We start from the raw sequence: 12,674 nt of genomic DNA, 5'->3' as shown, positions 1-12,674 counted from the left end.
TTGGATATGTAATGTGTAGGGAAATGAAAATTGGTACCGTAAAGCTCTGCATAACAGATAAAACTCAAAAGGCAAAAATTAAAGACGGACTTTGATATGCGCCGTCACCTTTATAAACTGCACCAGAAATATTCGTATTTATTTTCAGAAAACCGCTCTCCGGTCATCCCGCACACTACGCGACCTGTAAATGTTTTATAAGGGTGTGCATCAAAATTTAATTTCACTCGGTCCGTATAAGCGGCACTTTTTGCGACCAAGCAATACAACATTACGACATTATTTGATACAAGTCGAATTGACACTAAGTTTCCATGTGTATATGTCGGCGGTCCATCGTAAAATCCGCCAGATCACGAAATGCCTCGGCATATCGTGAAATGGCGCCATTTCATGAATTGGGTAAGGGACATCCGCGCAGCGAGCTATGGAAAGGGCTATGCTCGGAGTCTCTGAATATCGACGAATGCGTTGCTCTAATCGATCTGCCATATTATTTTTGTTTCTCAGGCATATCGTGATCTGCCTAGCCAACTTTTAGGCATATCATGAAATGGCGCCATTTCACGATATGGGAGGAGGCCTGTGCCCAGCCACTGCTGTTCATCATCCCAGCCTATTAACGTGTCCCACTGGACACGTTAATAGGCTGGGATGATGAACAAGATTTTTGCGGCACAGGTTGCCTCATAATTTCACAATATTGTACCTACGATACAAGCGTCAATTTGGTCTAAACATTCTTTATCAGAATTACCGGATGTTTAAGCAATGTTGCCTTCGCTACTGCCTGTAACTGAGTCAATAGACCTTATCACGATGCCAGTTATCAAGAATATGAATAGCGCGTCTCTGCTATCTAAATAACAAGGAGCAGTCTCTAAAGCTAATTAAGGAAAATTCCAGAAAATGTGTCAAAAAACAGTGAAGACAGTAGAGCAGAAACCTGGGATAGACCTGGATAGAATTTTGTTGGAAGAAATCGGCAATGGCAAATATCAGTTGCGGGCAGTAGCACCGTGTGGTCTAGCCGCTTTCTTGGTCGGTTATTCTATCATGGGTTATCTCTTCACCGCTGCCAGAACGAAAACCAGGTGCGTTGTTCATTGATAGATAGATTAGACTACATACATTCCATACAAAATGTCAAAATTTAACGAATTCACAAAAAGATCGACAAAAATAAAATTTGAATAAAATTTGATTGATTCACTGAAGAATATTCAGTCTCAGGAATATTTTTTAAATCCAAGTAATTTTTTTCTTTAAGTAAGATAATAGTTTTAACCCAAGACAATATGGCGTCCGGCTATATACGAAATATTATTGTCTTGAGCAAGGGTATATTGTCTTAATCTAAGACATCCTTTTTTAGGGTTCCGTAGCCAAAATGGCAAAAACAAAACCCTTATAGTTTCACCATGTCTGTCTGTCTGTCTGTCCGTCTGCGGCTTTTCTCAGGGACTATCAATGCTAGAAAGCTGTGATTTTGCACGAATATATATGTAAACTATGCCGACAAAATAGAACAATAAAAATTCAATAAAAAAAATCTTAGGGTACCTCCCATAGACGTGAAGTGGGGGTGATTTTTTATTCTCATCCAACCCTATAGTGTGGGGTACCGTTGGATAGGTATTTTAAAACCATTAGGGGTTTGCTAAACGTAATTTTGCGATTCAGTGATCTGTTTGCGAAATATTCAACTTTAAAGTGCAAATTTTCATTAAAATCGAGCGTCTCCCCCCTCTAAAATCTAAACCGGTGGGTGGAAAAATTTGAAAAAATTCAGGATGGTAGTAAGTATATCAAACTTACAAGGAAAAATATAACGGTTAAGTTTGCTTGAGAATTGTTAGTAGTTTAAGAGTAAATAACAGCCTAAGGTATAAAATATACCTAAACTTGGAAGATTCCGTATAAAATACGAAATTCTTAGAAAAATATTACTTAATTTTTTCGTAATGGCTACGGAACCCTATTTTGGGCGTGTCCGACATGCTCTTGGCCGGGTTTTCCGTGTACGCACTGTCCTCAGAACGACAGTTTTATTTATGTTCTCAGAAGAACAGTTTGTTTCGTTTGTTTGTTTTCCTCGTACAAGTTCACCGCAGTATATCTTCAGCAATATTTCTTCAAGCTTCGAGGAATCTTCTCCAGAGAGCGGACACACGCTGCAATCGAAGTACATCGGAGCTACGACGACATGTTCACTCCTCGACGGCCGAGCGCAGAAAAGAGCGAAGATCGAGGGTTCATCTCGTCCCCTGCAGAGCAGGGGGCGGGGATGCTGTTCGGGGCGGTTGCCCCCCTCAGCGGCGTCATACGCCGACCGCAAATATGGCCGGGTCCCTGGTTTTGAGGTCTAGGCTAGGCCTCAGTAAATGTCATGTCCGGTGACTTCTTGAACCGCCAGCGAGATCGAGCCCGCCGGATGAGACCCCGTTCGGGGAAGTCCAGCGAGCGATCGTCAGCCGGCGGCAAGGTGGGTTGAGTCCGTGTTTGAGGATGTCTGGTCCGATGGGTAAGGGTTCACTGCTCGCACGAGGTCGCGCGGCAGGCCCTTTTTGTCGGGCGGTCGGCGGTGGTAGGGCGCTAGCTCGCACAAATGGCGAAAGCGCGACCTATCCACACGACCGAACATCCTCGTGGTTAGGCTGCCAATGAAGTGGCCCAGGGGTTCTACGCCTAGGCCCCGAGCAATGACGGTGTTCCGCACATAGTACGGGGCGTCAATGATGCTGCGCAAGGATAGCGACTGCTGGGCGTCGAGTCGCTTCCTATTGCACTCTCCCACCAGCGCGTACCACGCGGGGGCTGCATATGTTAGGCGTGACCGCATGTACGTCTTGTACACGCTTAACTTGGCTCGCAGTGTGAGTCGGGACCTTAGGACCGGGCGTAGAAGGGCGCGCGCTGCGGCGCGCGTCTGGGCAATGACATTCCGGGTATGAGGGGCCATGGTGAGGCGGCGGTCGATGGTGACTCCCAGGTACTTGACCGTGGGAGTCCATTCGATGGCCTGCCCCAGCAGCGTTAGCCGTGATGGTAGTAGCCGCTTCGTGCCAATGGCGATGGCCTGGGTCTGCCTCCACTGATCCAACCAGGCCGGTAGGGTGTCCAGGCAGTCTTGCAAATTATTACAAAACAAACCTGACCGAACCTATTGTTCTCTATGAGATGACCATTTAAAAATTTCAGAAAAAATTAAGATTTCAGTAGTGGGAAAAAAAATATGACAAACGATGATTCGAACTAATTGTAATATGTAAAGTATGTGAGCTTTGATGCTCCCCTAATCTTCATACAAGTTGTCAAAATCATTTATCAATTTTATCAACGTTTTCAGATGTTTTATCCCGGAATGTGATAACGACGCGGAACCCAGCTTAACCCCTCCATGGATCTCAGAGGCTATACCAATGTCCGGAGACTCTTACGACAATTGCCATCGCTTCGCTTCAGCCCCTCAGAATACCACCGGGACTTGCTCTTCTAACCTGTTCGACAGAAGCACTGTAGTTAAGTGCACACAGTATGTGTATGAGAATAAGAATTCTGCCGTTTATGATGTGAGTCTTTCTGTCTTACTTACGGTAATTGCTAATACTACTTTCTCTGTCATGATCAGAGATGGGTGAATCCGAGTCTGAAGATTCAAAAGAGTCAGATCGTTAAGCGGATCCGAATCCCTTATTGACTCATTTTAAATCATATTGACTCCAAGTTGTTAATAACTTCGACCAACCTATTGGATCGAGTGACTCGTTATCGGCGATTCAGCACTCGCTTCACTTTCGTTCAATCACGTCGGATCTGATCGGATATGTGCCGTCGCGCTCACGCTAATAGCATTTATTACGAGAGGAAGAGGGATAGCATGATACCGATTTCAGAGCCGCTCCCCGGAGCCGGTTCGCCAGTAGTAAGTATATCCGAAGTGACTCACAGATTCAAAAGAGTCATTAGGACGACCTACTTCAGTACCTCGGTACCGTACCGAGCCGGATCGGCCATAGACAAACTAATAATCGCTCGAAAGAACCGGAGTCAATAAAGGAGTCGGAGTCAATAAGCGGATTCGGTACCGATACCGCAGCTGGCTTTAGTGAATCCCTTGTCGGAGTCGAGATTAGCCATGTCTAGTCATGATTCTAAATGAGTGAGCTCACTCATTTTGCAGTCGGCGCGGTTAAAATATGGTAAGGGCGTATTTTATTTAACTAAATCTTTGACTAGAACTAACTAGTTAACTAATATAACTCGTATGGTAACCCATCTGTAATTTAACACGTCTAAACCGCTGAACCGATTTAGATACACAGATAGACAGAGTCCCGGGGAAGGACATAAGTAGGACAGTTCTTATCCCGGAAAATTGCATAGTTCCCGCGGGATAGTGAAAACCAAATTCTACGCGGACGGAGTCGCGGGTAAAGGCTGGTTTATAATAAATATTACTGTTATGAAAAAAGCCGTGGTGGCCTAGTGGTTTGACCTATCGCCTCTCAAACAGAGGGTCGTGGGTTCAAACCCCGGCTCGCACCTCTGAGTTTTTCCAAATTCATGTGCGGAATTACATTTGAAATTTACCACGAGCTTTGCGGTGAAGGAAAACATCGTGAGGAAACCTGCACAAACCTGCGAAGCAATTCAATGGTGCGTGTGAAGTTCCCAATCCGCACTGGGCCCGCGTGGGAACTATAGCCCAAGCCCTCTTGTTCTGAGAGGAGGCCTGTGCCCAGCAGTGGGACGTATATAGGCTGGGATGATGATTACTGTTATGTGATTTCAGTTCGATTTGGCATGTGATGAATGGCGGTGGTTTATCATAGGCTCCTCTCTGGTTGTGGGCTCGGCCATATCGCTGAATATATGTGGCTACGTCTCCGACCGCTGGGGCCGACGCGCCGCCATCACGTTCACCTCCGCCAACTATGCATGGATCAATATTATGACGTATTGGGCTAACTCCTACACGACCTTCGTCTTGTGTGGATTTTTGGGTAGACTCTTCGGAGCTGGGGTATTCGTTTGTTGTAATATTTTAGGTGAGTAATACATCAAATAATTGTAGACTACTTTAAACATTAACTAGAAAGATTGACGCAAGTTTAAAATTTCGACAGTCAAAATTTGACGTTGGTCTCACGAAGTTAGACAAAGCCAAGAAAATATTTCGCACTTCTACTTAGATAAGAGTATATCCTCAACAAAATCCACCATCTTGATTTAGACCTTCCAGAAATTTAATGAAATCTAAAAAATGGAGTACGGATATTATTTGAGTTGTATGTTGAGTTGAGATAGGTACTCTTGATCTAGGAGTGCGATTTCTTTCTCGGCTATCTTTTTTTGTTTTTAGGTTTTATTTAACTTCACATTTGTATGTTTAGTTCAAAATCTTGCAAGTCAATTTTCACAACGGTGGTCGTGGCGGATTGCCTTGACATTTGGTATGTTCATGCAGTGGCAATGGATCGTATAATCACCAAAAACGGCAGCAAAAACGTTTGTTTAAAATTGAATTTTTCGCAAAAAAAAAACGATTAAATATTCATTTTGTTCTCAGTGCTAGAACACGTTGGTTGCAAACATCGTATGGTTGCTGGTAGTATAATGAGTACATGCATGGCGCTTGGCACAGCTGTGCAAGGGTTGGTGGCCTCGTCAGAGCTACACTGGAGACACTTGGTCCTCATATTCCACGTACCACTATTCATCAGCGCCAGTTTCTACTGGATCTTGCCAGAATCAGTCCGGTGGTTAATAAGCAAAGACCGCATTAATGAAGCAAAGAAAATGTTAATAAAAGCCGCAGACACGAACGGAAAAACGCTTTCAGATAATACTTTGAAGAGTTTTTCTGAAGAGATTATAAGGAGGAATGCGGAAGAAGAGAAAAATGATGGCAATCTTTTGTGCCTCGTTTTTAAGCACAAGACAGTGCTTTTACATTGCATTATAGCTCCTATATGGTGGATATCTGTGTTGTTCGTAACCCAAGGCATGGCTATAACATCTGTAAATATAAGTGGGAATAGATATTTGAATTACAGCGCGGTCGCACTCGTGGCTATACCTGGTGTGTGGTCTGTCACGTTTTTTATTGATAAATTGGGAAGGAAACCTATTTTGATTGGAGGATTTTGGGCTAGCGGAGCATGTCAACTAGGATATATTTTTGTGCCAAAAGGTAACTCTTTCTACGTTTATTTGCTTACAACTGTGATGTTTACCGTGCCATGTTCGGTTTTAGAATAGGACGGGACCGTCTCCTATGGATCTCGTAAAATGCTACTAAGGGCCCCATATACTTACGGTACGATTCGTCTGTACGATAGATCTGATGAAAATCGTGACGATTGATCGTAAAGAGCCATACACAGGTGCAGGTGGTAGGACCTTGTGCAAGGTCCGTCCGGATTGCTACCACCATCTTGCTCGATAATCCTGCCGTGAAGCAGCAGTGCTTGCACTGTTGTGTTTCGGCGTGGAGAGTAAGACAGCCGGTGAAATTACCGGCACTTGAGGTATCCCATCTTAGGCCTCTAGGTTGGCAACGCATCTGCAATACCCCTGGTGTTGCAGATGTTTATGGGAGGTGGTGATCTCTTACCATCAGGAGACCCACTTGCTCGTTTGCCATCCAGTCGAATAAAAAAAAACAAACTGTCGATTCATCGTTACGATATTCATGATTGCAATGGGATTTTGTTGCGATCTCCGACATCGTTTTCGATGAAGTAAATCGTTAACGATCTTGACATACACTATCGATTCGTCGTTTCGATCGGTCTGAAGCGACGTATCGTACAGACGAATCGTACCGTGTGAGGCCCTTAAGGAACCTGACGTGACCGTAAGAAGCAGCGCTTTCAATTGCCTACTGCAAACTTTGGACTCCAGCACTCTGGGATGTTGAAGTCAAGTGAAAACCACAACACTGCGCTTCCCATGAGGTGACTGTATGCTCTTTGCCCCTCTTATATTTAAATAAAAAAAACTGACCTCCAAATATTTTGAATAATTCATTGAACATTGCGTTACTTTGCGGAGGTCCATATCAATGAACTAAAAGAAGGGGTGTGCAAAGATTTTTTTTTAGTTCCAATATGTTGGTTCCAGGGTACTACAACATAAGTCTTGCTTTATACCTGCTGGGCCGATTCTTCATGGCTGGCGTGATGACACTAACCTTCGTTTATACTTCGGAGCTCATGCCGACTCGCTATAGAAGCAGACTTTCCACGTTTTTTAGCTCAGTTGGTAGAATTGGAGCTTTCGTTGCGCCGCTTACACCAGCCCTAGTAAGTATTTTTACCTAGTAAAATACTCACCGCCGCTTCACCAGTTCTGTTTTATAAATATAGATATATAAATATCATGGGACACTGACACCAATTGACCTAGTCCCAAACTAAGCAAAGCTTGTACCTACTATGGATACTAGGCTACGGATAAACATACTTATATAGATAAATACATACTTACGAGGGCTGTTTGATAAGTACCCGGTTATGGAAAGAAAACACATTTTTTTTGTATGTATGCATTTATTTTTCTACGTAGTCACCTTTTAACTCTATACATTTGTTCCACCTATACTCAAGCTTCATTAAACCATCCAAAAAGTATGATTTTGGAAAGTCATCTGTAGCGGCAATGACTTCGTCATTTAATCCAAATCGCTTACCACCGAGCCATTTTTTTAGGTTGGGAAACAAAAAGAAATCGCATGGGGCCAAATCTGGAGAATACGGGGGGTGAGGCAATAGTTCGTAGCGTAACTGTGCTAATTTAGCCGTCACAACTCTGGACGAATGAGCCGGGGCGTTGTCGTGATGAAACAGTACTTTTTTCTTTTTTAAATGGGGTCGTTTGTCCTTCAACACGGCGTCAAATTCAGCCAATAAATTGGCATAGTACTGCCCTGTTATCGTTTTCCCCTTTTCTAAGTAGTCAATATGTATAATACCCTGCGAATCCCAAAAAACAGTCGTTATGGCCTTTCCAGCCCATGGGACGGTTTTTGCTTTCTTTGGAGCAGGTTCACCCGGTAAAATCCACTGCTTCGACTGCTCTTTCATTTCCGGGGTGTAGTGGTGAACCCACGTTTCGTCCACGGTCACGAAACGACGCAGAAACTCCTTCGGGTTACGTTTGAACACGACCAAACACTGCTCCGAAGTAGTCAGTCGGTTCCGTGTTTGCTCTTCCGTGAGTAAACGCGGCACCCACCTCGCCGATACTTTCTTCATACCCAATTTTTCTTCTAAGATGTGTTGTACCCTCTCGATTGAAATGTTTACAGCATCAACAATTTCTCGAAGTTTAATTCGGGGTCGGCTAAAACAATATTTTCAATTTTCTTAACCATATTGTCTGTAGTCACCTCAATTGGCCGGCCTGGGCGATCCTCATCAAAGACGGTTGTTCTCCCCCGCTTAAACTCGTTATACCAATATCTGACGGTTGTCATAGAAGGAGCACATTCATGGTAAACCGCTTGCATTCTTACTTTCATTTCATCACATGTTTTTCCTTCCAAAAACAAGAATCTAATTACAGACCGATACTGTTCTTTCTCCATTTTAACAATTTTAAGTTCACGCTTTCACTAAATCGCTGACAAATGAGAAAAAAAAACAAAAGAATGCCATTTAAAAAAAAAAAACCCACCTTTGAAAAATGGCTTAAAAAGGTGGTAGGTATACTTATTTTCGGCCAGTGATATTAATATATTTAGAAAACGGGTACTTATCAAACAGCCATCGTAAATATATATTAAACATCCAAGACCAGAGAACAAACATTCGTATTATTCATACAAATATCTGCCCCGGCCGTGAATCGAACCCGGGACCTCAAGCTTCGTAGTCAGCATCTCTAACCGAGTCCGACCGAACCGGTCGTCATCTTCCGTCGTTTTCTTTCTTTATTTATTCCAGGCAACTGAGGTGTGGGAGCATCTTCCCTTCGTTCTGTTCGGAGGGATGGCGTTCTTCTCTGGACTCCTGGTGCTGCTGACTCCTGAGAACCTCGGCTCCACGCTGCCAGAGTCTATGGAGGACGCGAACAACCTGGGCAAAGACCAGCCGTCCCTGCTGCGGAGCTTTACCACAAAATTGTTTAAGAGAAGACAAAGTTATTCGTTAGAGTAGCTCGATTGACAGTTTTTACGTGTTGCTGTATTAAGTAGTTAAAGCTTTTTAATTGTGAAAATGAAAGTTTAATAAAATAAAGCCAACTTATTTTCAGATCTAATTCTGAGTTTCACTATGAAGTTCGCCTTTGTACAACTCACCTGTTATTTTCGTAATAAAATATGCGTACAATAAAGAGTTATACAATATATACAATACAATTTTGTGTTATATTTTCTCTTTATAATAAATTATTTCATGTCATACAATAAGTGCTAACTAATTATGCAAGAACTGAAGCCATGGATGGTGGCTTGCAGCAGAGGATCTTGGGTTCAAATCCAAGTTCGCACCTCCGAGTTTTACTAAATTCATGTTCAAAACTACAGATGAAATTTACTTATTTTTATTTACTTTTTGCTTTACGGTGAAGGAAAACGTTGTGAGGAAATCTGCACAATCTGCGATGATGTTCCCAATCTGCATTGGGCCTGCTTGGGAACTTTGGCCCAATCCCTATCGTTCTGAGAGGAGGCCTGTGCCCAGCAGTGGGACTTAGGCTGGGATGCGAGAACTGTTTACCCCAACTTACAAGGAAGGGTACCCAACTGTCCGACTCCGATTTGATTTATTTTGATATATGGCATAGAGTAGTCTAAAATAACGGACAAGTATTTTTTTTTAGCTGCCCAAACTCAATCTGTTTGGAGAAAATGTCCTTCAAAGTACTGAAAATTGACCAAACCTTCTAATTTCTGTTGAGAGATTTGTTCAAGAAAATTGATTATTAATTACTGGTTTAATTATATGTTGGAGAACATGAAAAAAGAATGGAGGCGTGTTTTGTCATTTTACCACAAACTCATTTTTTTTTCGGGACCATATGGATCATGGATCAAGAAGTTTTCAAGCCAAAAAAATACCCAAAGGGAAGTGAGTGAAGCGACGAAAAGTTTCAAACTTTGACGTGTTTTTTTATATATAAAAAGCCGTGGTGGCCTAGTGGTTTGACCTATCGCCTCTCAAGCAGAGGGTCGTGGGTTCAAACCCCGGCTCGCACCTCTGAGTTTCTCGAAATTCATGTGCAGAATTACATTTGAAATTTACCACGAGCTTTGCGATGAAGGAAAACATCGTGAGGAAACCTGCACAAACCTGCGAAGCAATTCAATGGTGCGTGTGAAGTTCCCAATCCGCACTGGGCCCACGTGGTAACTATGGCCCAAGCCCTCTTGTTCTGAGAGGAGGCCTGTGCCCAGTAATGGGACGTATATAGGCTGGGATGATGAGCTCATGTAGGAGCTAGTAAAGTATTCCAGGCACCCAAAAAGGGTACAGTTGAAGGCTGAGATGGATATGGCGATGCGGCGGCCCCAACCGTCCGAGACAAACCCCGTTAGAGGGAGTGAGATCATCATTCCCAGGATACTGATGGAGCCGAGGAAGTGTGGTCGCCAGTCGTCACACGCCATATCAAACTGAGAACAAAATATCACATCAGATAGAACTAGAAACTCAAAGAAAATGAAAAATAATGGAAATGAAAAAAGATACGTAATAGCCAACTGAATAAATTTTGTAACGAAGATTTCACTTGTGACGCTAAAACCCTGCCTCCCGACTCTCCTCCCTCTTTAATCCGTGTTTAAAATAAAAAAAAACTCAAGTTTTCAGATTTGTGTACCGCTTTAGACATTTCCACCATCTTACGCACCCCGTTAAATGGACCTGATTACTTGAAGTAAGTGCAGAGTCATAAAATAAACTTACAAGAGCTAAGTTAAACAATATGTTGAAAAACAAGGTATGGTAATGATTTACGTCTTTGAACTCATGGTTTGCGGATGGTTTTCCGTTCGTGCTCACTTTTAAAAGGAGCCACAGATTGGCTCGAAACATGCTTCTCTGTTTGCTGTTATCACCTGTTATTAAAGGCCGGATTCAAAGACAAATTTAACTACGCATTTTGACACGTGGCTGCGTTGATTACGAAATAAGTAATGATTCAGAATGCGTCGATTGAAATATTTAGATAAAATGTTATAAAGGATCTGTACTACCTTTGTCGCCGATGCGATTATTAAAAAACCGGCCAAGAGCGTGTCGGACACGCCCAAAATAGGGTTCCGTAGCCATTACGATAGTAATAGTTTTTTAAGGATGTCGTATTTTATACGAAATCTTCCAAGTTTAGGTATATTTAATACCTTAGGCTGCTATTTACTCATAAACTACTAATAATTCTCAAGCAAACTTAGCCGTTATAGTTTTCCTTGAAAGTTTGATATACTTACTACCATCCTAAATTTTTTCAAAATTTTCCACCCACCTGTTTAGATTTTAGGGGGGGGGGGTTTGCATTTTAAAGTTGAATATTTCGCAAACAAATCACTGAATCGGAAAATCGTATTAGCAACTCCCTGATTTTAAAAGACCTATCCGACGATACCCCACACTATGGGGTTGGATGAGAAAAAAAAAATCACCTCCACTTTATGTCTATGGGAGGTACGCTAATATATATTTTTTTTAATTTTTATTGTACCATTTTGTGGGTATAGTTTACATATACATATATCCGTGCAAAATTACAGCTTTCTAGCATTGATAGTCCCTGAGCAAAGCCGCGGACGGACAGACAGACAGACATGGCGAAACTATAACGGTTCCGTTTTTGCCATTTTGGCTCCGGAACCCTAAAAATGGTTGCTTGTAACAACTTGAGTGACTACAAAACTAAGGCCTACTAGTAGCTAAAAGTTAGGTGACGTCTTACAAAAGCAGTTTTGCAATATTAGCATTATTTTGGTTCCTAATTAGTAAATTTTGGCTTAACGTCAAGTAGCCGAACTAGTTCAGCTATCCTTTTTTTCAGTGTATTTCCTTCCGTATCACGAAACTCTAAATATATAAGTATATGATCTAAATATCTATGATATACGCCTCTGTCCCGGTGTACCGGTCAGCCATTATCATCAACGCAATATTATGTCTCCATTGAATTAATTTTGATGGATCATGTATGCTCAGCCCCGGACGCGGCCGGATAAAAGGCGATCGAGCATATAGGGTTCCGTTTTGTTATTATACCTGGTGATTAGGGCTCTAGCACTTGATAATACACCGTGTTTTTTTATATCCGTTAACTTCGGCAGACGACTCAGTTCATTGATATGAACTACCTGAAAATGAACTATCCCGCGAAATTGAAAATAAAATTAGTTTTTTTTTATAAAAATCTTTTTTCAAAAAAAGTCAAAAGTCACAATATCTTTATTCAATTTAGGCTATAACAAGCACTTATGAAAATCTAACACCGGTTCGGGAAAACCTCTGTTGAGAAGAATCCAGCAAGAAATTCAACGAGGTATAATTTTTTTTATACAGATTTACAATTTTATCAAAAGATCATCACAAGTATTTAACACAACTTTATTTTTAACACAGTATGTTCGCTATTTGAACGGATCGCTCATTAGCGACGGATCGAAATTATTTCCAAATATCCCTGTCCATGATAATAATATA

General features: G+C 42.0%; 1 protein-coding gene across 1 annotated transcript; it reads left to right on the top strand.

The window, feature by feature from the left end:
- The first annotated feature begins 767 nt into the window (after nt 1-767).
- LOC141436805 (solute carrier family 22 member 3-like) lies at nt 768-9,267 on the top strand. Its single transcript, XM_074099866.1, has 6 exons — nt 768-1,094; nt 3,350-3,572; nt 4,796-5,051; nt 5,573-6,196; nt 7,129-7,310; nt 8,952-9,267. The coding sequence occupies exons 1-6, from the start codon at nt 910-912 to the stop codon at nt 9,162-9,164; spliced, it is 1,683 nt and encodes a 560-aa protein (XP_073955967.1). The 5' UTR covers nt 768-909; the 3' UTR covers nt 9,165-9,267.
- Nucleotides 9,268-12,674: the final 3,407 nt, after the last annotated feature.

The sequence above is a fragment of the Choristoneura fumiferana genome, chromosome 17 (genome assembly GCF_025370935.1).
Source record: "Choristoneura fumiferana chromosome 17, NRCan_CFum_1, whole genome shotgun sequence".
In the NCBI taxonomy this organism is placed as follows: domain Eukaryota; kingdom Metazoa; phylum Arthropoda; class Insecta; order Lepidoptera; family Tortricidae; genus Choristoneura; species Choristoneura fumiferana.
Note: the sequence above shows the minus strand (reverse complement) of the source record. Positions and strands in the feature narration are given on the sequence as shown.

What these genes read in the sequence shown, in the direction of transcription:
- LOC141436805 (XM_074099866.1), top strand. Translation starts at nt 910, where the DNA reads ATGTGTCAAAAAACAGTGAAGACAGTAGAGCAGAAACCTGGGATAGAC. An exon ending in AGAATTCTGCCGTTTATGAT is followed by an intron (nt 3,573 to 4,795) that starts GTGAGTCTTTCT and finishes ATGTGATTTCAG; the next exon opens with TTCGATTTGGCATGTGATGA. An exon ending in CGCCGCTTACACCAGCCCTA is followed by an intron (nt 7,311 to 8,951) that starts GTAAGTATTTTT and finishes TATTTATTCCAG; the next exon opens with GCAACTGAGGTGTGGGAGCA.